Genomic DNA, 25,498 nt, shown 5'->3' on the forward strand with positions numbered 1-25,498 from the left:
CCTCCCTCTGGGTTCCAGCTATGCATCAGACGTAGAGCCTCCATCTCAGTGACCTGCTCCATATGCAATTGGTTGCATCTTGAAAGCCACGAGGCAGAAGGAAACTAAACTAAGTATAAGGCCCATTTAGATGGACCTAACTTTAAATTGAATTGAAAGGAATGAGAAGAGAAATTCTTTTACACCTCTGAAGAGAACAATAAGAATGAACACAATGATCCTCGTTCCTTTTCAACATAGAGCACTAAAGAGGAGAAGCAGCATAACATGGCACTCCCTTGCAGGGAAGTCCTCTTCTTTTTTGGAACATTTGCCTAAGTTGCTTCAAATTCTTTTCAATGCATGAGTTAACCCAAATGAGCCTCGTGGTTTGGTCCTCTTTTGCCAGACCTAGGTCTAAAGTGCTGCAGCTGGGTGGTCAGATGCTGAAAGTAATGATGCAAAGATGTTGCCAAGTTTTCTTTGAAGTCAGTAAGGTGAAAACGCACTGTCCACGGTCTTGACGTTCTCATGAGTGATGGAGGATGAGGTTAACAGGACTTTCAGCAAATCCCCACATACATCTCCTGGCCATTCCGTTTGATGACTTCAACCTTTTTGGAGCACAAGTAGAGAAAAGCTAGTGCTGCAGCTCTTGGCCTGTAGTCACAAACAATACCTTTCTACAAGCAATCCACAAGCAACAAAGAAGAGCAGGAAACATGGAAGACATTTTCTGCACAAGCCATTCCCTCAGTTGTCCAACCTCAAAAGCAGCATTTCTTCATGCTTGTAACTGCCGTTAGAGGCGCTACATGGCTGTAGCTGCCAGCTTCCAAGCATTCCAACTTTCACATTAAACCCACCTTGATGCATTTAACTTGCCAGCTCAAAATTCTCTAGATTCTCTCTAGCCTCTTGAATACAGTGGTATTAGAACAGTGTTTTTTCACCTTTTGACTCATGTCCCCCCCCCCCTTCCCCCTCCCCCATCATTGCTGGAATCCGAGGACCCCACTGAATCATTGGAATCTGGGGACACCCACTGAGTGATTACTGCAAGGCAGGGATGAAGACTTAAGCATTTTCAAACATTTTAACTGCAAACAATAAATGATCAAATATAGAAACGGGCATCCATCAAACAAATACACAAATTAAGTACTTGCTTTAGTTTCTAAACAAATAGAAGAAATAAATCAAAAATATAATTTTAATATGAAGGTTTTCTAAATTCAACTTGACCCACTGTTAAATGCACTTGTACTGCTCCCATGACTCAACCTGAGGATACTCCCTTAATTTTTATGCTCCAATTTCAAATTCTTTTGCAGACTGTTTTAAAATGTTCAACTTTACATTTTGCTTCTTTACTTATGTACACTTTCTTAATCTGTTAATATTATTTAGTTTTCTTAGCAGTTGTACCCCCTGAGTAGGCTTTGCGTACCCCCAGTGGTCCCTGGACCACAGGTTAAGAACCACTGCTCTAGAAGTTACCTCCAGCTCCCCAACTCCTTGATTCTATTCCTACCTTCACATTCTCCTTGAAAAGGTGTAAACTTTGCGTCACAAAAGTATGATCGAGCTCCGCCCAGCTTAGGGCTTGGTCCCAACTCTTTTCAAATGTTGCCAGTTTTGGCTTATTGTGAAACATTTATAAATGTATATGAATCACGACCAATTGTGAGAGCATGCATTTTGCTCTGGACTTTGCACCTACCGTCTCCTTCTCTGGTATCCTCATTTATCGTCCCCCTAACCAAATGGGAGAGTTTCTCGACTCACTCCAATCTAAAGTTGCAGAGTTAGTGGTCATAAGATCTCACTTCTCCCTATTAGGAGACATTAACATCCATCTGGATGACCCAAGTAACTCTGTGGCCAGATCTCTGCTGGATAATCTGGCGGCCCTCCAAATCACACAGAAGGGTTTTAAACCCACACATGAAAAAGGCCACCTTCTAGACGGGGTATTTAGCAACGACCAAAGACTCGAGGTAGGGACTCCTCTGCCCCTCACATGGACAGATCACTATCTGATTCCCATACAGTGGATGCCAGTCACCTCGGCCCTGACTCTCCCTCGCACTACTCTGCAAGGGAGAGAATGGACAAAACTCTCCATTGACCGGTGGACTAAATCCCTGTCCCCCGCTCCCTCCCAAGCTGAGGCTGACCCTACGTCTCTTTATGATAATTATACCAATTGGCTGCGTACAGCCCTGGACTCCGTCGCACCCCAGAAAGCCCTTAAAGAGAAGACTAAATCAAGGGACTCACCATGGTACACCCCCCAACTCAAGGAATTGAAAAGAGTTTGTAGGAAACTGGAAAGAACATGGAGGGTTTCCCGCAGCAATCTAGATAAAACTAACCATCAGGAAGCAATTAAAAAATATAAAGCGGAAATTAGATGTACAAAATCTTCTTATTTCGAAGACAAAATTACCACTGCTTCTAACTCACCTAGAGAAATTTTTAAAATTGCAAAATTCCTTATCGACACCCCTTCTATTCCCCTTGACCCTAGCAAAGCTCAGACTCGTTGTGACAAACAGGCTGAATATTTTTATAAGAAAATACAGAACATTTCTTCTGCATTTGACCCACCTAATTTGGCCTATGATGATGGAACCATCCCACCACACACTACGCCCCATAAATTGGATGAGTTCCCTCTGCTCGAAGAGGACTCTTGATATCCTCATGCGGAAAGTCAGATCTGGGTCACCCATTGATTCCGCCCCCCCCTGCCATCTAACAAAGATTATAGACACTATTAGACCTGTCATCCTCAATATCTTAAATTCTTCCATCACCACAGGTTTAGTCCCTTCTGCGTGGAAATGTGCCCAAGTTAGAGCACTGTTAAAAAAAAACACCTTGGACCCAGACAACATGGCCAATTATCGACCAATTTCATTACTTCCCGGGGTTAGCAAACTATTAGAGAAACATATTAATGCCTCCATCACACAATTTCTGGAAAACAACCATCTGCTTCACGACTCCCAAGCAGGTTTTCGTCCCAAGTTAGGAACTGAGGCTGCGCTTCTGACGGTGACTGAGTTGGCTAGGAAACAGATGGACCAAGGCGGCACTACAGCAATTATGTTGCTTGACCTCAGTGCCGCCTTTGACACTGTTAACACCAGCATTCTTTTCCACCGCCTACGCCAAATAGGAGTCTCAGGGAAGGCCATTCACTGGCTTCAGTCCTTTCTGGAGAATCGTTCCTTTGAGGTAGTAGAGGGCACCACTCACTCAAAAATCTGGCCCCTTGACCGAGGTGTGCCTCAGGGCTCCGCTCTGAGCCCCACCCTTTTTAATATTTACATGCAACCTCTTGCTGACATAGTGCATTCGTTCGGTCTAGACATAGTGACCTATGCCGATGATACACAATTGGTTGAACCAGTCCAATACCTCCCCCCCCCCAACCTCAGTAAATGTCTGGTAGCGATCAATCAGTAGATGACCACTTCGCACCTGAAGCTCAACGGTGAGAAAACGGAGCTCATGATTCTGGGCAATTCAACTATTTCTAGCCCTTTGTCTGACTGGCCCCCATGCATGGGAAACCCGCCTCAACCTAGAACCCAAATAAAGAGCTTGGGCATTTGGCTGGACGCAAATCTAAATTTTACACAGCAAGCAACCATTCTGTCCGCCACTTGCTTCGGCCTTATGCGCATGCTTAGGAAAGTGCTGCCACTCCTTCCCTCTCAAGCTCGCAGAATAATGGTGCAAGCCATTATCTTGTCTTGCCTAGACTATGGGAATTCCTTATACCTTGGGGCTCCTGTCTCTACAATAAGGAAGCTCCAGATTACTCAAAATGCGGCAGCCCGCCTTTTGCTGGGCCTTAACCGGCGAGAATCAGGCACAGCGGCTTTGAAGAAACTTCACTGGCTTCCCATTAAGGCCAGAGTATTGTTCAAATCTATGTGCATTATGCACAAGGCCATGTGGAAGACAGCTCCACCTATGATCTGTTCTTTGGCGACCCCCTACCTCCCTCGTAGATCACTGCGATCTAGCACAGCTTTCCTGGCTACGATGAACAAAATCAAACGTACCAGATGGGGCGGGCGCTCCTTCTCTTGGAACGCCGCCAAGGCTTGGAATTCCTTGCCAACTACCCTTCGCAGCGAATCTAACCTTCTGAAATTCCGGAAGGAACTGAAAACTCTTCTCTTTATTTAAACCTGGTCTTTTCAGCTCATACCAGTCAGACAATACAGCGCTACGAGGCCTCCGGGTTGTTTGCGCTTAACAAAACACAATTAATAATAATATTGTAATGAAATTACCTTGAGTGTGTACTTTAATGAAGGGCACATTTATTATCCCTATATCTCGCATTCAACCAAGTATTGCCTTGTGTTGTTGGGTGAAAGACCCTGTTGAATTTCCTACAGGATATAGAGTAAAACCTTAACCATTTTACAATACGTGTTATACTTTTAAACAGATTTTAAAGATAGTCTGATGGTGAATGCTGAAGTTCTACACCATATATTTTACAGTATAATTTCTGAATTTGGACCACTTCACCAAAAACACCAAAATGTTACTCCTAATTTTGTAGATTTCTGATTATAAGGATTTTAGAAAATCCTCAAGCTTGTGCTCGGAATCTAGGCAAATCATAGATTTATTTGTACACTTCTGTTACCTTACACCAAGCAGACTATCATCTGAGCATGTGCATCAGTAATGAGCATTTGCATTTAACATATCCTCTTTTTTGTGCTCTCCCTGAAATCATGTGTGAAAATACTTTGTGTTGTGGCATCCTTTCCTTCTGCCCTCCACCAGTGGAAACGTTTATGTACCAACCCTGACCCCAAGTGTACTTGTATGAATGATCTACCTTATTGTTCATTGTAATAAGATCCATGAGTTTATATAAATGTCTGCAGAACTGGGTTATGTGAATCTAGATCTGCGGTTTGTGTGTGCACTTCATCTGAATGAGGATTCACAAAACATGCAGTGAATGTGGTCCATGGACACTACCGCTTGTATCAAACTTTTTTCATCATGTGTAACGCTCTTGCAGTTTCTTATGAAATTCTACAAAATAGAGCATGTTTGTATCAAACTGCTTCTTTTGTTTTTAAATGTAAAAGTAACTATTTCTATGCTAAATGTGACGATAACTTCATGTAGTTGTTTATTGTTTATAATAGATTACAGATTTTGGCCAGTCCAAGATTCTTGGTGAAACGTCGCTCATGAGGACTTTATGTGGCACTCCAACCTACCTTGCTCCTGAAATATTAACCACAGCTGGCACCGCTGGGTATAGCAATGCAGTGGATTGCTGGAGTTTAGGGGTTATTCTGTTTGTATGGTAAGACTAAGCTTGATGTATGTGCTGTTAAGGAAGAATGAAGATCAGTATTGTCCAAAGCTTTAGGCTATGTCTTAGTGTTGAAGTCCTTGCAGATGCCTTTTCTTCCCTAGTAAAAGTTATTTAAATAAATTAAAGTGCCTAATAGATCTTCGTTTGAACTTCAGGGAGAGATATTTAGTTGCAGGGGTTTCTTTAAAAGTCACCCCTTTATTAAGCTTATTGGCACAATCGGCCCGGCCAGCTATACTATGGGAATTCCCTCTCTTACAACTACCTAGCTGCACCAATGTAGTCTTTAATATTGTCCAGATTTACAGAGTCCTCATTTCATTTTATGAAACACCATATTAGTATCATTCCCTATATAATAATCTTGGTAAGAAATGCAAAATATAGTTATCTGCCCAAATGGCATTAATGCCTAAGCCATTTATTTCACCCCTTTGCAGATCTGGCTTTTCATTTGTCCGGATCATTCATTCCAACTTGGAGGTGTTAAACACTGAGGCCTAATGTCTTTTCAGTGTCTACTCTTTCCAAATAAAACGTCAAGTGTGCTAAGCTGAAACAAAGCAGTCGTGGCACAGATGCTCTGGGCTAAAATAGAGGAATGCATTTAAGTAAAAATCTAAATTGTCTGCCCACTGTTGTTTGTAATTGCAAAATTGACTTGTTGACACTAATGGTAACCATAATGCATATTTGTTTCTCAAGAGAAACCAAAAATTGTGAATATACCAAGTCAGGAAGCCTGACTAGGACTTAATTTTAAAAAGCCTGAACATATGTTATTCGAATTTCTACATAGTCTTCTAGTCACCCATGTATCCAATCTGAGGTCATGTGCACAATAAAAAAATAAATATCCTGGTAAAAGGCCTGCATTTATCTGGGTGATCTGGCCTTCTGCTGTATGCCCGAAAGAAACTGGGCGCATGCTGATTTAATACATCTATTCAAGAATCTTCCACATATTAATCCACCACCTCTAGACTAATAGATAACCAACTGTGAATGTGCAACTATGTTACCATTAATTTAGGTAAGAACTCAAAACTGTTCTACAAAAAAACTTTTAGGAGATAGGCCAAAACTGGTCCACGCTGTGAACCCTTCTACTCATTGATACCTACCTCCTTTGGGTATAGGGCCCCAGGACCCAGCAAAGAAATTTGCTTTGCTGACCCCCACCAGCCTGGGGAAAGTCTATTACACCATTTGCCCCGTCCACTCAAAGGTCTTCAAAAATTATTGCTAAATTGCAACATGCAACAGGAAAAGCCTCACCTAAGGGATTTTGCTGAACATTGACACACCTAGTCACTTTCCAGTGTCTTTTTTAATAATAGAGGCATGCTTGCCCAGTAATACATATGGGTGTACCTCCTATGACAGGCCCCCTTTTCGTGTTACTCTTCACATGTTCCTTTTTTCCCCACCCATCATTGTAGATATAAATCTACTTCTTTCATACTTGTGACTTCACCCCTGTTCTTTTTTTAATCTAAATATGTTGCTTTTGTTCTAAGTCTAGTCTCCTTCAGCTTCTTAAGCTTATGTTCAGCTCTGCTTTAAACCATGCTTATGTCTTTGGCTATTTTCAGAAAAGATTGAGGCATGAAGATTCACTAAAATCAGCTAGGTCCGCCGACAACACAAACCTTTTGGCAGGAGATTGCCTCACACCGGAACAGAGCCTGGCTCAAGAGTACTGAGCTACAATGTTCTCGCTGCCACTCCAGGTCGTGGAAGGACAGGATCTTGCACCATGGTCTCTGGTGCAGTCCTGGACTCTGGCCGTCGAGGGTCATAGCCAGTATGAGAAGTCGGTCTTGACGGGATGTTATTGCTTCAGATTTCCCCTCTGGCTGTGTCCCTCTGGTGAAAGGCGTTTACTCAATGGCAGATAGGTGTGGCATCCCCAGTTCATCAGTCACGGAAAGACTGTAACATCTTAAGTTGACGTGCTCCCATTCGCTCGGTTCCAAACTAAGGACACTGAGAAAGATAAATTGTCTGGGGAATGAAGAGATGATTAAAATAAGAAGATATGGTGCAAGGCCACCTCCATAACAAATATACAATTGTGAAGTCTGCATCGTGAAGGTAGGCCACAAAAGTTAAACATGGCTACACTTCCAGGTAAAGACCTATGTCCATGACTCCACTGCTCGCCCAACCCCTTAGCATGCTTGTGTCATCTGCCTCTCTTCTCTCTGTGAATGTTTTCCCCCAGTTTTTATAACGTGATACTGAGTGCACAAACCTGTATTACACACATATACAAGGAGTTTCCGGTCCCACTAGCAAATTGGATATTCGCAAGTTATTATTGGGAAACTGCTTTAGAGTAAGAATAACAAAGTTGCCATAACAGTTACTTTGAACTTTAATGATATTGACCTTCAATACAAAACTAATAGCTTTCCAGATGAATCAGTATGCACAACCTACTACAACCTGTAATACGTATTGTAAAACATGGCACAGCCTATCACGTAGGCTCACCCTTGGGTAAACTTTGTCTGTGGGAAATCTGGCTATAATGTAAGTGTTAATAAGGTGCTGTATATCTCAAAGTTGTGGTGAAAAAACACTGTCAAATACCACATGCTGTAATCCACAGTTGTATCCCCCAGTAAAACCTATACACCAAGTCATTTGAAAGTGTGGCTTTCCCAACTTTGTAAACACAAGGAATACAAGTTATTTAGTCACAATATTGCATGGTGTGGCCTTTATCTTTCGTCTCAACAGCTCTTTCCAGTTGTTTCTTAGTTGTTTCTTTTAAACTAAAAGAAAGTAACAAGCATAACATCTATTGGTAACTGTATGAAGGTGCTATAATATTAAGCTTTGCTGTCAGTGCATGTCCGAGAAAGATAAATAATATGCTGGTGGTCAGAAGAAATTGGATAGTTGTAAAAAGTAAACAATAAGTCTTCCATGTCTGAAGCGATTTTTCTTTTCGTAATTACATTTCATGTCTAGATTGATTTTTGTATTGTTTTCTTTAATATGGTTTAGATTTGCTGTTACAAATTTTCTTTTTGTTTTCTCAACACAGCCTGAGTGGTTATCCACCATTCACGGAGCAAGATTCGGAGATCCCACTCAAAGACCAAATCACTCTTGGGCAGTACAGGTTCATTCAAGCAGCTTGGGAGCATGTTTCAAGCACAGGTATAGCCTCCTTTTATTTTTGTCTTGTTTTAAAGAATAAAGGTCTCTTTTATAGTCGGGCAGGAATGGGACAGCTGCCATATATTGGTGGCTGTTGCATCCCGTAACCTTTCCTATTCTCTGCCTCATTTACAAAGGGGCGAGGCGATTTTTCCCATAGACTGAGTTTCAGTTAGCATCCCCCACCTCCCTCTTCCCCAATTGATGCAAAGTGCACTGGTTTTTACCAGTCTGATAGAGGTATGTACACCACGGCCGTCTGTGGAGTTCATAGAGTTTCGTAAGTATTCTTTTAGTGTTCACGTGCACTATGTTCTAATGTTGTGTATTCTTTCACGCGCGTCTCTTGAAGAGTGTTTTCTTTCAAGAGACGCATCCCTCGTGACACTCCTTACCTGTAGACTTCAACTGTGAGTCTGTGACTTCTACAGTTGGAGTTTGCTGAGTGCGGATGTGCTCCTGTGGTGTGCTTTTGGATTATGGTAATAAACCTTACCTAACGACTTCTACAACGTCTCCTGACATTTCTTACCAGCAAGAAACCATCCACTTTACATTTGGCGACGAGGACCCTCATTTTGGTCAAAAAGAGCACATCACCTACCTTGCACGATCCCACCTAACCTCACCGCCGGCTTCAAGACCTCTTCAAGCTCTGCTGCCGAAAAATCCGCCGCTGATTGGCCGTCTTCTCGAGATTTTGCATAATTTTATGCCTTTCTTCAGTTTGACGGACCCTGTTGCGCGTCACTCATGACGTGAGCGAGATCATCATCTCGTCTCGAGCATACGTCATCGCGCATGCGTGCAGGAGCGTAGCTACGCCTGGAGGCCATATTGGATTGTTTCCATGTTACTATGACAACGATTTACCGATCGGAAGAGTCGGAAAGGAAACAACTTCATTTACTCTTTTAAAGGATTTACGGTGAGCGGTTTTCAAAGGGTTACATTGAATTTTATCTCTTGTGAAGAGTTTTTAAAGGAATAGTCAAACAATTTTTCAGTAGATTTAAATTTTACAAATTTGACTTTACAGTTCTTCATTAGTACTTCGTTATAAACAACATGGCCACGAACCAGCAGATAGTTACTTTAAATTATTTTTTACCACTACCTGGAAAACCTAAAGAACCTTGGAGACATTGGTTTCAAAACTTTGAAAGTTATTTAATTGCCATAGGAGCAGATGAATACTCTCCTAAGAGGAAATTGGCAATCCTTTATAGCAATTTGGGTAAAGAAGGCAGACAGATTTTTAACAATTTACCCAATCCTCTTCCATCTTCTAGTGGTGGAGGTGATATTAATGAATATTCCGCTGCAGTATTAAAATTGAAAAGGAAATTCCTCGAACAGCCTAGTGTTATACTTGAACGTTTTAATTTTATGAAAAGGCGTCAAGAACAGGATGAGTCTATTGAAGAATTCATTTCTGCTTTGAGAAACCTTGCGGCTGAGTGCAGTTTTGGAACTTACCTAGAAACTGCTTTGAGAGACCAGTTTGTATATAATTGCTGTCACAAGAAGATTCAAGAGAGAATATTGAGTTGCAGAGACCCTTCTTTATCTGAAGTTTTAGAAATAGCTAAGGGTATCTTCTAAATGTATTACTGAAGCTAATTCATTTCCTCAACCTGATTTAAGTATTAATGCTGTTTATGCTAGAAATAAGCCTTTTCAGAAACCATTTCAAAAGAGAACAAATACCTTTTGTTTTCGTTGTGGTTCTAAAACGCACTTGAGTAACAGCCCGATTTGTCCAGCCCAAGGGAAAAAGTGCACCTTTTGTCCAAAAATTGGGCATTTTCAATCTGTTTGTCGTAACCGAAAAGGTTCTCAGATTAATAACATTTCTTGCTTTACAGGTGAAAACTCTGATGATGTTCAATTTATTGACTCTGAAATGAAAAATACTACTATTAATACTGTTGAAATTGTTACTCCTAGTAGAAATTTGATTGAAAAAGAAATTCTTTCTATTCATTCAGTTTCTATTTGTATGGTTGATTCCAATGGTTCGGGACACGCAAAAGATCCAACTTGCCAAGTAATTGTTGATCATTTAACAATTGACATGATGGCAGATTCGGGTGCCCCCGTTACCATTATATCTGAATTGCTGTTCAATACTCACTGGTCTTCCAGAATTACTCTTGAACCGTTGGATATCATACCAAAAGCATATGCTGGGAAAAGCATTGAAATGTGGGGTTTTTTCATTACTAGTGTAACTTGTTTGGGCAGATGTATCTATACAAAGGTCTATGTTGCAACTGATGGAAAATGCATTGTTGGATGGCAAGATCTTGCCAAAATGGGTCTCAAACTTGTCCCTGGATCTGATTGTCCTGTTCAGATAAATGAACAATGTGATGTGTCCATTATTAATTTCATTGATGTAGGGATAGTTAACAAAATCATTTCGGATTTCCCAGAAGTCTTTAATGATTCTATTGGTATGATTAAGAACTATGAACATCGCATTCGTCTCAAACCAAATGCTATTCCTGTAATTCACAAATTGAGGAATGTTCCTCTCAATGTGAGAGATGATTTAAAAAAGGTACTATTGAAGATGGTAGATGAGAAGATAATTGAAGCTGTTGATTCATCTTTATGGGTCAGTCCGATCGTGGTCGTTAAAAAAAAAGATTCTAGCATTCGTTTGTGTGCCGACCTTCGATCATTAAATCAGAATATTTTAATCGACTGTTATCCCTTACCTAGAATTCAAGAGCTTCTCACCGGAATTGCTGATTCCAAATTGTTTACGCTCTTAGATTTAAGGAGTGCATACCACCAAATTCCCCTGACCAAATGTTCATCTGAACTCACCACATTTATTACTCCTTTTGGGGCCTTTAAATATCTGAGACTCCCTTTTGGTTTAGCAAGTGCCGCAAGTGTTTTTCAAAAATGTATGGACAGCGTTTTATGTAATATTAAGGGTGTGCAAGCATATCAAGATGATGTTTTAATTCACTCAAAGAATGTTGATGAACATATTAAGGATTTACGTATTGTACTATCTCGCTTCAGAGATGTTGGAATCACCCTTGGTAAAAACAAGTGCAAGTTTTTTGTGGAAGAATTAGACTACTTGGGTCATTCCATTTCCACCATGGGTATCAAACCCAAACTTTCCCTCACTCAGGCCATTCAAAATGTACCTATTCCAAGCAACAAGGATGCTTTGAGATCATTTCTTGGTCTCACCGAATATTATTCAAGATTTGTCATGAATTATTCTCAATTGGTTCAACCCCTTAGGATTTTAATTAAAAAAGATGTCTCATTTTTGTGGAATGATGAGGCAGATTTGGCTTTCAATAACATTAAGAAAGTTATTATAAATTCTCCAGCTCTATCATCCTTTACACCAGGTCTTAAATGTGGCATTTACGTGGACGCAAGTCAGAAAGGTCTTGGTGCTGTTCTTTGTCAATGGAATGGTTCTGTAGAACATACCATTGGTTTCGCGTCAAAGTCACTCAGCAGTGCTGAATACAATTACAGCACCATTGAAAAAGAGGCCCTGGGTTGTGTCTGGGCTGTAGAAAAATTTTAAATCTACATCTGGGGTTCTCATTTTTTGTTATACACTGATCATAAACCTTTAATACATCTCTTAAATGGAAACGGCACTGGTAAAGCCTCTTCGAGGTTAGTGAGAATTCTTTCCAAATTGCATGACTTCAATTTCAGCATTCACCACATTGCTGGAGGCAGAAACATGAGAGCTGATGCTCTTTCTAGGTTACCTTTAGAAAATAATAATGATGTACTTGGAGATGATGTTGAGTGCGTCGTTGCTTCCTTGGAGGATTTGATTTTCTCCCCTCTCTCTATTTCCGAGGAAGATTGGTTCAAATATTATGCTGAGGATGAAACTCTTGTAGCAGTGAAGAATCTAATAATTTCAGGCTGGCCCAGAATTCGTTCTCTTCCTGCCTCTTTGAAGTCCTTTGCACAGGTTTCTGAAGATATGACAATTGTTAATGGAATCATTTTTAAGGGCGATCGATGTGTTCCACCTTTAGTTTTACGCAAAAAATTAATTTTTACAGCGCATCAGGGTCATTTAGGTGTAGGCGGGACCTCACGCAAATTAAAGGAACATTTCTGGTGGCCCGCCATGGAAAGGAATGTCAATGATTGGATTGATACCTGTAGCACTTGCTTAGCTTCTGATAAACATTGGAAGTTACAGAATATATCATTACATAATGTTCCCATTCCTGATGACCCTTGGGTCAAGTTAGCCATTGATTTTTCCGGACCCTTTGAGATTCTTCCTCAATCTCAACGCTACATAATCTCTGTTGTAGACTATTACTCCAAGTGGTTTGACTTTGATTTTTGTACCAACCCAGATTCTATTTCAGCCATGAGATTCTTACAAAGGGTTTTTAGAATGGAAGGTCCCCCCAAGGAAATTGTCAGTGACAATGGTTCGCATTTTTGCTCTAACTTTATGGAGGAATTCTTGAAGAAGTTTGATATCAAACACTTGAGAGTAGCCCTTTATTCCCCTGCGTCAAATGGTTTGATTGAGCGTATGAACCGGTTTTTAAAAGAGGGCATTCAGACCGCCTATTCTTGTAAGGAAAACGTTGAGGTTTTCCTAAGAGAAAAAGTTTGGGCATACTTGGTTACCCCGCACTCCACCACTGGCATATCACCTTTCAGATTACTTAAAAAAAGGAACCCACATGGTACTGTTTGTCCCTCCTGGATCAAAAATTTGATTTCAGAAAATACTGGTTGTCTAGCCTGTTCTGACAGATTAGTCCTTAAGGGTAATGTTGAGAAACAACAAGCTGTACAAAGACAGAATTTTAATGCCAAAGTTGTTTCTACCCCTGAAATATTTACAGTAGGTGATTGGGTCATGTTTAAGTCCATGGATAGAGTTAAGAAAGGCCTATCTAAGTTTTCACTCCCTACCCAGGTACTTAAGGTGTCAAAGGGTTCTTTGTTTTTAGATAAAAGAGGATGGCGTAATAAACGTTCACTTGTTAAGTTAACCTCTGAACAAGCCAAGAGCATTCTCAGAACCAAAAGTGAGAATGCAAATCATTCTTGTTCTTTTCTTGACTTGCCACATTTGGAATTTCCAACTTCTAATGATACCACTTCTCCTTCTCAAGTCACCCAAGTTTCAAATGAGGAAGTTTCACCTTCACTTGAGGTTTCCCTTCCTGTTCCTAACAATTTTGAGAATGATGAAACTGCTTGTTCATCCACCTTTACTCATATTTCTGATGGTACATCTAGAACTCATAGGAACTGCTCCTTTCCCACTCGCTTTAGAGATTATTATTTTAGTTAAGTTTCATTTCTTATAGTTAAGTTTTCTTTCTGTTTCTTTATTTGGTGAGGAGGGAGGAGATGTGGAGTTCATAGAGTTTTGTAAGTATTCTTTTAGTGTTCACGTGCACTATGTTCTAATGTTGTGTATTCTTTCACGCGCGTCTCTTGAAGAGTGTTTTCTTTCAAGAGACGCATCCCTCGTGACACTCCTTACCTGTAGACTTCAACTGTGAGTCTGTGACTTCTACAGTTGGAGTTTGCTGAGTGCGGATGTGCTCCTGTGGTGTGCTTTTGGATTATGGTAATAAACCTTACCTAACGACTTCTACAACGTCTCCTGACATTTCTTACCAGCAAGAAACCATCCACTTTACACCGTCCCAGGCAGGAAAAACACTGCTCTGATGGATACTTATAAATGCGCGTTCCTCACCTTCCAAAAATCTCCATGCACCATACTGGATCGAGAAGATGTATAGAGCATTGCTCACACATGCCAGTAGATGGCGTTGTACGCTCTGCACTGACTTCATTCTGCCTTGGAAGTAGCGGGCAGAGCGCATGTAAGCGCTACCCCTGCATGCTGATGTCAGTTCCTTTCTTTCCGTTCCGTCATACGTGGATCCTGAGCTCGCTCGGAACTTTTTCCTAGTCAGTCGACCAGGTTTTTTTCTCAAATAATTTTTTCAAGTGTGCAAGGAAATCATGTCCCTTCTAAAACAACAGGGTTTAAGCCTAGTAGGAAATCTCTTAAACAGATGTTTGTGAACGATCCATACAAGGTCTGCCACTGGTGTTTGGTTTCTGCACACAACTCCAAGTCCTTACAGGAGTGCTCCTTTTGAAGCCAAATGTGATCCAGGAATGCAAAGTTTCACACTGTCGAACATTGAAAAAGGTTTGGCAGTCACACTCCACTTTGAAGTAGAAACCTCATACCTGCTTGGAAGTCCCTCTCCCTCTTGAAGTGGAAGACGTATACCTGTTACACTCTCGAAGACATTCCAGCGACAGGTTAACATTGAGGATTAAGTATTCCAGTAAGTCGAAATCGAAGTGGAGCAGAAGAAGACTTGGTGGGATTTGTCCAGTGCTGTCACTCAACCTGACATGTCTTAAGTACCAGCAGATTGCCTCGCAGACCTGCTCTCCCAAAGTCAGAAAACTGCCAGCTGCTCTGCACTCAATGCTATCTGTGTCTTGGGGTCCGCTCAGACCTTTGAGCTGACTTCCATTCTGCCAACAAAATCCACGCCGGTCCCTGTGACATCGATGCCGGCACCATCGAAGACGAGGCACAACTTTGTTACTATCATCCTCTCCAACTGCGAGCCAAAAATACCTCGTCCCTTACTGAGGTTGTCTCTCGACACCATACTGACACACCCGGCCACAGTTCATTCCGACTTAGATAGAGCCATGACTTTGTCTAAAAGCCATGCTCCTGCACCCTTTTGATTCCCGCTCTGACCAGATCCAACCAGATTTTGGACCTGCCAATGGTGATAAAGGGGAGTATTTTCTTGAACATAAGGATTATAATTTATATCTGGACCTTAAGGATTCCATTACGTTGTCTAGTTCCTTGGATACTGGGTTGGGCTCTCCCCCGGAGCACCACACAAGAGTGCCTCCTTTGCGTCGGTAATGAAATGTGCAACAGAGGTTTGAGACTTGCGACTACCACCTATCAATGTAAAAATCAACATACTAAGAGAGGTGTTGTAACCAGGATAAATTTCATTGAACCATTGCTTATATTTAATGAGGCTATGACTGACATCCTTATGGGCACCTGGTCTAAGCCCTGTTCCTGTCCTCCAGTGAGCAGGAAGGTTGCAAGACGCCACAGACCCGTGCCAGGTGACCCTGATATTTTGATACAGCACCCTACGCCAGAGAGTCTGAAGGTTCATGTGTCCACCAGTAGGGTGAACCCCAATTCTTTTCGCTCTACTCCTGACCGAGTCAAAACCTCTTTGGACTTTTGGGAAGCAGATTTTGTCCTCGACCAGGGATACCCTTCGTAACCAGTCAATGCCCTCTTCTTGCTGGGGTGATATACCAATGCATTATGGGACTTGGTTGGGCAGTTCTTGCCGACAGTCCCAGAGGAATTTCGGCCCAAGTTGGCTCAAACAGGATTATCAGATTCTGTTAAGTGTATCTATTCTGGACTAGACACTGACTTGGACAGAACAGTTGGAACTAGCAAGGTGCTTTGGCAGTATGCTTGGATGAGCTCCATGAGCTTCTCTGGAGATGTGCAAGCTTATTTAGTGGACATGCCATTCAGTGTGTCTCACTTGATTGGCTAGAAGGCAGATTTGATGTTGAAACGTTTTAAGGAAAGCTGGGACAATATACTTTACCCATTTCTTTCTACTGATACGAGACAGTATCTCCAACAGTTTCACCCCTTTTGAGGCATCACAGGTTTCGAAGAGACAGGGATCCCTATGTGTTCAGAAAAGAAGACTATGGTAACACTCATAAATTTAGAGCTAAAAAATGTATTCATAATAAAAAAATGAATGTAGATTAACACCCAGATTAGTGGGTAGTGAGGAAAACATTACATGCTGGTGTGCAGAGGCAAACAAACAGTGTTACATGTGACTTAAAAGTGTAGCCTTTGTATCACAATCCAAGTAACACACTACAGCCCAACACAATTCCAATGTTTAGAATATAAAATTGGGTCTGTATGCAGTGTCACTGTTTCGATCCTTTGTAAATTATAGGATTATCAGGACGAAAATCAATATACACCGGAGATGCAATAAACAAGAGACAAACCTAAAAAAAGAGAAAAATCAATCACCAGAATTTGTAAATCAATCACCAGAATTTGTAAAGCGCGCTACTCACCCGTAAGGGTCTCAAGGCGCTGGGGGGAGGGAGGGGGGGGGGTCGCTACTGCTCGAACAGCCAGGTCTTGAGTTGTTTCATGAAGGAGAGGTGGTCCAGGGTCAGCCGTAGGTGTGTGGGGAGGGAGTTCCATGTCTTGGCTGCCAGGTAGGAGAAGGAGCGTCCGGTCGGTGGATTTTTGGACTCGTGGGACGGAGGCGAGGGCGAGGCTGGCGGATCGGAGCTGGCGGGTGGGCGTGTAGAATGTGAGGCGTCTGTTGAGGTACTTCGGTCCTGTGTCGTGGAGAGCCTTGTGTGCGTGGGTGAGGAGTCTGAACGTGATCCTCTTGTTGATGGGGAGCCAGTGCTGGTCTTTCAGGTGGGCAGAGATGTGGCTGCGGCGAGGTATGACCAGGATGAGTCGTGCAGAGGCGTTCTGAATGCGCTGGAGTCGTTTCTGGAGTTTGGCTGTGGTTCCAGCGTAGAGGGTGTTCTCGTAGTCCAGCCGGCTGGTGACGAGGGCCTGGGTGACCGTCTTCCTGGTTTCGGTGGGGATCCACCGAAAGATCTTTCGGAGCATGCGCAGGGTGTTGAAGCAGGATGACGAGACGGCGTTCACTTGCTTGGTCATCGAGAGAGAGGAGTCCAGGATGAAGCCCAGGTTGCGTGCGTGGTCCGTTGGTTTGGGTGCGAGGCCCAGGGCAGGGGGCCACCAGGAGTCGTCCCAGGAAGAGGGAGATGGTCCGAGGATGAGGACTTCCGTTTTGTCTGAGTTCAGTTTCAGACGGCTGATCTTCATCCATTCTGCAACTTCTTTCATTCCTTCCTGGAGGTTGGCTTTGTTATGTTATGTTATAAATTTATAGAGCGCTCAGCTGCCACAGCAAAGTGGCGTCCCGGCGCTATAATGAAAGATAACACAACCAGAAGAAAAACCAGAAGAAACATGAAGCAGATTTAGAGAGGTGGAAACAGAAAGGTCTTGATGGCTCTTCTAAAGGATAGGAGATCTGGTAGGGCACGGATGTCTACGGGTAAAGTGTTCCAGAGACTCGCTGCCAGTACGCCAAAAGAGCGACCACCAATTCTGGCTTTCCTGAAGCGAGGGACACATGCCAGGAATTGACCCGTTGAACGTAGAGTTCTGGAAGGGGTGTAGTAGGAGATTGCCTGTGCAAGGATAGGGGGGGAAGAGACCTTCAAAATCTTAAAAACCAGGCACAGAGCTTTGAACTTTATCCTCTGTCCAATGGGCAGCCAGTGTAGGTCATGGATGGTACGTCTAGCAGAGCAGAATTTGGGCAAGCCAACCAGCATTCTGGCCGCTGCGTTTTGCACGCGCTGAAGGCGAGTAAGTTCAGCCTGGTTAGCGCCCAGGAGAAGCGAGCTGGCGTAGTCCAATCGGGAGAGCACCGTGGCTTGGACAATGAGTTGCCTTGTAGGGGCGTCGAAGAATTTAAAAATTGGTCTGAGGCTCTGAAGAACCCCAAAGCAGGTGCCGGCAACTTTCTTAGTGTGAGGGATGAAGGTCAAGTTGGAATCGAGCCAGACCCCAAGGTTTTTAGCTTCAGTCACTGGAATAGGGGCTTGACCCAGCTCCGGGGGCCACCAGTGGTCACCCCAAAGATGAACCTGTTTACCCAGGACTAGGACCTCTGTCTTTGCTGTGTTAAGTTGGAGGCAATTCCCCGTCATCCAACTAGCCACCTCCTTGAGGGCCGTCTGAAATTTAGGGGCCTCAACCGCAGGGTCCCCATTTAGTGCAACCGCTAGCTGGGTGTCGTCCGCGTACGACACCATAGTTAGACCCCATCTCTTAGCGACAGCAGCCAGCGGTTGCACGTACAGGTTAAAAAGGGTCGGGCTAAGTGCCGAACCTTGCGGGACCCCTTGGGAAATGTTACGTGGGGCAGATTCAAATGGAGGGGTGGAAACTTTGAAGGTGCGTTCTGATAAAAAAGAACGGAACCATTCCAATGCCAAATTCTCCACACCGGCCTCACGTAGCGGTTGGAGAAGGATGGAGTGGGAGACAGTGTCGAAAGCGGCACTGAGATCCAGAAGGATCAGTGCCGCCGTCTGTCCTAAGTCCATCATCCTCCGCAGGTGCTCCACCATTGCCAACAAGGCCGTCTCCGTGCTGTGGCCTGCACGGAAGCCATTCTGAGAAAGATCTAGAAAGTCAGAGGCTTGAAGATGGCAAGACAGAATTTTATTGGCATGTGCCTCCGCAAGTTTGGAGACCCATGGGAGGAGAGAGATGGGCCGGTAATGTTCAGGTTTCGATGGATCCATGGTAGGTTTTTTTAAAATTGGAATAACCGTAGCCTGCTTCCATTTACTGGGAACAGTCCCGGATTCAAAGGATAATCCGATAAGGTCGTGCACCAAGGGGAAACAGACCTCGGCGGATTCTCTAAATTGTGCAGGTCTTAATGGATCGGCCGGCGAGCCCGATTTGACCTTTGTGGCAAGAAATTCAAACTCCTCCTGAGATGGTTTAGGTATTAATGGTAGGGACCTAGAGGTCAAAAGGATGCAACCTGACTCATTGGTGGGCACCATTTGCGGGGGAAAAGTACGATATATCGCCTCGACTTTCTCCACAAAGAAGGCCGCTAATTCTTCACAATGAGTCAGGGAGCATTTTTCGATTACCGCAGTTTTCTTGCTAGTAAGATCTTTGCAGATCTTAAAAATGAGTTTTATCGGGTTAGGACTGTTCTTGAACTCCGCGGAGTAAAAAGTGGCTCGGGCATTACAAATGGCTCGGTGATATAGTTTAATACTGGCCAAGTAAATCTGCTTAAGATCAGGCTCGTAAGTCTTACGCCAGGCTCTTTCAGCCCTTTTACATGCCGTTTTAAGAAGCCTGAGGGAGTCATCATACCACGGGCTAGGGGGACCACGTCGAGCTTTACTCCATCCTGCAGGGATTAAGATATCCAGGGCTTGGGTCAGCCACTCACAGAATTGGTCGTAGCCCGACGAGACGTCTTTAGGGGGGATAATGGATGTGATGACAGCAGCTGATGGAAGTCGGCCAGTCTCAGCTTCCTCCAGGGGCGCTTAAAGATGGGCGGAGTGGAGCTCTTAAAAGGGGGAATATTGGACATGATCCGAACTTCAATCAGATGGTGGTCTGTCCAGGCCATTGGTTTAGGTGGAAGAATAATGACATCATTGAGATTCGTCAGAAAAGGGTCCAGGGTATGGCCGGCCACATGGGTCTGGTGGTTAATAAGCTGCTGTAACTGTAGTGCCTCGAGATCTGCGAGAAAGCTACTGACAGCAGGGGAAAGAGGAGCATCCATATGGAGATTGAGGTCGCCTATAATGCTAAAATTTGCCGATCTAAGGGCCAGCGAGGAGATCACGTCAGGAAGGGCTAGCCGGAAAGCGGCGTCAGGGCCTGGGGGTCTATAAATAAGGAGTCCGGAGATAGTAAGATGAGGGTTTATAGAAATGGCAAAATGGGCGCTTTCGCAGCCAGCGATCGCGATGGCCTTCCATGAGCATGGGTAGCATGCCTTGATCACAACTGCTATCCCACCACCCGCTTTGACGGTGGTGGGGTCGTTGGTGAGGGAGAGGATCAGCTGGGTGTCGTCGGCATAGGAGATGATGTTGAGGTTGTGTTGGCGAGCGGTAGTTGCGAGAGGGCTCATGTAGACGCAGATGACTTCGGTGGCCGCGGAGCAGAACGGGGGAGGCGGACTCTCTGGGTCCTTCCGGTGAGGAACGAGATGATCCACTCCAGTGCTGCTCCTTGGATTCCGGTGTTGCTGAGGCGCTGAATCAACGTGCGGTGGCATACGGTGTCGAAGGCTGCTGAGAGGTCTAGGAGGATGAGGGCAGCAGTTTCCCCGTTGTCGAGCAGGGCCCTGATGTCGTCGGTAGCTGCCTTATGATTTTTACAATCATAAGGCAAAAAACAGTAAAATCATAAGTCACAAAAATCAAAGACCGAATCAGTATGAACAGACTGCAGAGTACATAAATACATTTTTCTGTACATGAGTAGTATTTCAAACTATAGCAACTGCAAGGTATGCAAAATAGATGTCGAGGGGGTGTCTTACCAGACTGCCAAACCTATTGGGCAAGTGATCATGCCAGTCAGAGATGAAGTAAAGACATCAGTTCCCACAGAACAGAAACTTCTAGTTTGTGCACAGGTTTTTTATTTTTATTTATATTTTCTTGGTCTTTTTTTTTGTTTTTAACATTATTTACTTAAGATAGTCCTGTTATCAGTAGTTAAAGCAAAATATATTTGCCCCAAAGATGATCAGTCCATTTTAGCCATAACAATGGGAAGCAGCCCCCACCCATATATATATGACGGGCTACATGCAATCAAACACTATCTTAATACCAGGGACATAGCATTACATCAGCACACTGCCATGCTACTACAGATGACAGAATGGTGTCTCGAAAATAACACATTCATGTACAATAAACTTCTCTACCGGCAAATTCAGGGGACTGCCATGGGCACTTGCTTTGCCCCCAGTTATGCTAATCTGCATATGGGCTGGTGGGAGGAGCAAGTGCTCATGGCAGAACACAGCACACAAATGTCGACTAATGTGATGCATTACAGTCGTTACATAGACAACATTTTCCTGTTATGGAAGGGAAGTGAGGAGAGTGCCAGGGAGTTTGCTGAAGAATTGAATGAGAACTCTTTGAACTTGAAATTTACATGTAATACCAGCAAAACCTCGATTGTTTTCTTAGACTTGGAATTATTTGTTTCCGAAAACAAGATTCAAATGAGGACCCACAGAAAACCAACTTCCGGCAATACCATCTTGCATGCCGGAAGTTTTCATCCTCACAGCCTGATCACCAGCATCCCCTATGCTGAGTGCCTCAGGATGAAGTGCAACTGTAGTACGCAAGACAGTTTTGAAACATCAAAAGAGCAGTTGTTCAAAAGATTGCGCTCCCGAGGCTATTCTGAGAAAATTCTAAAAACCGCAGAGAACAAATGCATGACTAAGAGTAGAGAGAATCTTGTACTCAGAGATGTTGCACCAGTAGCATCGAACAAAAAGTCTGAGACACCACGAATCATCACAGGGTACAATGCCTATCACACCCATGTACGCAGAATATTGTACAGGCACTGGCCCATAGTGCGTAGTGACCTCACATTAGGAACATCATGTAAGTCCAATTGATCGCACACTGCTTGTCCTACCAGCGTGTTGCCTCAAAGCATTGTGGTCCATGAAGTAAGCATCAGCGGGTGCGCCTCTGCCATCCCTGGACACGTGTTTCGAGGTTGTTACCTCTCGTCAGCAGGGAATAGGCATATATGTAGGGGTGCTGCGTAGGCTGCCAAAAAATATTCTCAGGTCCAGTACCGCTCGTGGCACGCAGGTGCATAACCCGGGCTCGTCAGCCCCACCAGCTCAAGGGAGCTTGAATATAAAAGAAAGTCCAATTGGTCGCACACTGCTTGTCCTACCAGCGTGTTGCCCCAAAGCATTGTGGTTCATGAAGTAAGCATCAGCGGGTGCGCCTCTGCCAGAGTCTTGAGCAAAAAAATCACTGTCGCGTTGCCCATCCCTGGACACGTGTTTCGAGGTTGTTACCTCTCGTCAGCAGGGAATAGGCATATATGTAGGGGTGCTGCGTAGGCTGCCAAAAAATATTCTCAGGTCCAGTACCGCTCGTGGCATGCAGGTGAGTAACCCGGGCTCGTCAGCCCCACCAGCTCAAGGGAGCTTGAATATAAAAGAAAGTCCAATTGGTCGCACACTGCTTGTCCTACCAGCGTGTTGCCCCAAAGCATTGTGGTCCATGAAGTAGGCATCAGCGCCAAGTTGACGCAGATTACATACAGAAGGGCGAAGTCAATGAAGCAGGAACTGGTATCTAACATTCCGAGCCAAACGAGTAATACTGATTGGCTTAAGAGTAAGAAGGGATTTTTCAAGTGCACAAAGTGCAAAGCATGCCCGCATGGTATCAACCTTAGCAAGTACACCTCCCACTCAGTTGAGAGGGAATTTTAACTGCAAAACAGATTATGCCATCTATGTTTTACAATGTACTTGCAAGAAGCGTTACGTTGGGAGTACATTACATCCAGTACATGTAAGGATCTTACAGCATTTGAGAGCTGTGGCCAACAACGACCAAAGTTACCCCGTGGCGCGCCACATCAACGCTTTTCACGGAGGGAGAGTAGTGGATCTGCAATACTTCGTTATTGACAGTATCAACAAGAGTATAAGAGGAGGAAACAGACTCCTGGCACTTAGGAGATTGGAATCCAGATACATTATCCTGCTCGACACCAAGGCTCCTAACGGCTTAAACTCTGACGAAGCGTTAAGTGTGCACCTGTAACACAATATATAATAGACTAGCCCTGCTTCTATATAAATCTTTTCTGTAATTTTACTAACAATTGGCTTCATGCAAAGCCTCGTATCCCACTCCTCTGAAACTTCGTGATAGGGATATGGAAAAAACCACAGTATTAACACTTTTTGAATTTAATCAAATTTCACAGCGAGATAGTTCGTTATTTTGAGCACACAGGGTAATCTAAAAAAATGTTTTCAGTAAATTCACATAAGGCAATTCATAAATCACAGTACTGAGTCATCCAATATGAGTTTAATGAAAGATATTGGAGGTCAACATCACCATTTTGTACATATGAAAGTACAACAAATATTCCATAATTGTCGAAAAAGCCCACTGGGGCATAATACTTCATATAAAGGTGATGTAGAATTGATGTCAAATGGTTTATTTAAACTACCATACGGTTGCACAATGAAGGTTGCAATGTAATCCAGTACTGTGAGAAATCACGGTGGGTTTTTAATTTTTCAAATTTCACTGCATAGTTTGATTGAGTTGTTTCACTGTTAAAAACACAGAAATTCTTTTGGCACAATTTTTTGGTATGGTTGCGTATAGAGGTATTGTTGATGCATTGGTATATTAGTACAGAGGCATTAGAGTGCACTAATAGCAATGATGGCAATTGCAAATATGAATGTACGAACTGCTAGGGTCTTTTAAATAGAATGAACTATGTTAACTTTATGTACACTGAAAAACCGCAGTTCGCAAAACACTGAATCTCAGACGAAAAATTACTCGTAATGCAAATGTCTCTGTCTTTGAAAAATGCAACTTACCTCCTCCCTGTCTGATAATGGGGAGGGTAACCTTACCAACCAATGTACGTCATCAGGAGGCTCCGACAAACTCTCTTTTGTGTGTGTATATATTCGTGTCATTTTCACTTTGAAGTTGTTGTGAGCAAGGCGGTTGTCCCGCCGAAACGCGTAAAGCCATCATCGTTGGTTGAATAAAAACTCCTCTCTGATGAAAATCCCACGGAGTCAGCGCCTTTTTTTGCATTCCTGAAACGAAGGTTTGGATGATATATATATATATATATATATATATATATATATATATATATATATATATATATATATATATATTATTTTTTTTCTGGAGTTTATTGGTCTTGCTGTCTAACTGGGTGGCGAATCGCGGATAAATAACCCCATATGTCCTTTGTGGGCAGAACAAAAGTTGCCCCATTTACTTGGGGTGGGGTCATGGTCATGCTGGGCAGTATATATATATATATATATATATATACACACACATACATATTCTCTGGCTTCTAGTGAGCTTTCTGCTCCCCTGGGGGGCAGATATGGGGAAAGTATTCCAATCTTCCCTCCCAAGGGGCAGAAATACTGTTGCCCATTATATTTAGGATGGGGATATACCCATGCCTATGCTGGGCAACCCCCACCCCTATTTTATTTTTAAATCCCAATTGCCCCTACTATTCCCGGTGGGAGGCAGAAAGTCTTAAGTACATACATTGCCAAGGGGGAGTATATGCCCTTCCCTTAGGGGCTGCTCCCCCTATTTCTGGGATGGATCTCTGCTTGTGGATTGCTCTCCTGTGGTGATCCCCAAGCGGGAATCCACTGGGAGGAGTTGGTATTGAAAAGGAGAGATTCTCCAAATTCCAGTAATACTTCGCACATGAGAATCCTTTGTGCTGAGATATGCCCCTGATCAATGATTCAGTGAAAGTTAAACCAGCCTATCTGATCATTTTACTTTCACTTTTACTGCAATAACTTTGGCACACGAGGCAGAAAAGAAAACAAAAGCAATGAAGCTGTTTGGGAAGCTCTGCATGAGCACCCTGGTGTAAAATAAATAAGTAAAGGTCTCCCTCTGCACCAGAGGGGCCTTTAAGTTGTAGTTCCTTTGTTGGATCTAACAAGAACTTGACATAATGTTCTGAATTTGACAGTTTTTGTAATCCTTCATTTCTTGGAGTACTATCCCACCTCTCCTGTCAGCAGACATAATGATTAAACCCTTGTTAAGTGTGTGGAGAGATGTTCTCACCAGAGGAGATATTGTACGGGATTATGAACTGCTGCTGTTCAGTTCAGTTAGTCTTTATTCGATAGTTTACAATCATAAAAGACACAATACATACATAAAAGTGTTGTAAAAACAGTTAAAACCCTAAAAGCATACAATTAATACAAAATTAAACCCACTGTATCGAAATCCTAACTAAACAACAATAGTTAAAATAGAATTTATCAGATCTAGTATTTCCTACATTCAATCTCTGGAAGGGAGCCGATTTGGATTAGGACACTCAGGCACTAAATTTGATTCCTCAACAGCCACCAATTTTGTCCTCCTCAGTGCCCAGGACCAACTCCAAAATTTCGCTACAGCAATAACAATATCTGCGCGCGTGTTCGTTGTCAGGAT

The 25,498-nt window shown here is 43.1% G+C and overlaps 1 protein-coding gene across 4 annotated transcripts in view; it reads left to right on the forward strand.

Moving 5' to 3' along the window:
- CHEK2 (checkpoint kinase 2) overlaps positions 1-25,498 on the forward strand; it is a 260,226-nt gene that overhangs the window by 207,920 nt on the left and 26,808 nt on the right. For all 4 annotated transcript variants that reach the window (XM_078667290.1, XM_078667292.1, XM_078667289.1 and 1 more), the window contains 2 exons: positions 5,178-5,341; positions 8,412-8,527. In XM_078667290.1, coding sequence (XP_078523416.1) covers positions 5,178-5,341; positions 8,412-8,527 — 280 coding nt within the window. The remainder of the gene's footprint in view (positions 1-5,177; positions 5,342-8,411; positions 8,528-25,498) is intronic.

This window comes from Lissotriton helveticus, chromosome 11 (genome assembly GCF_964261635.1).
Source record: "Lissotriton helveticus chromosome 11, aLisHel1.1, whole genome shotgun sequence".
In the NCBI taxonomy this organism is placed as follows: Eukaryota; Metazoa; Chordata; class Amphibia; order Caudata; family Salamandridae; genus Lissotriton; species Lissotriton helveticus.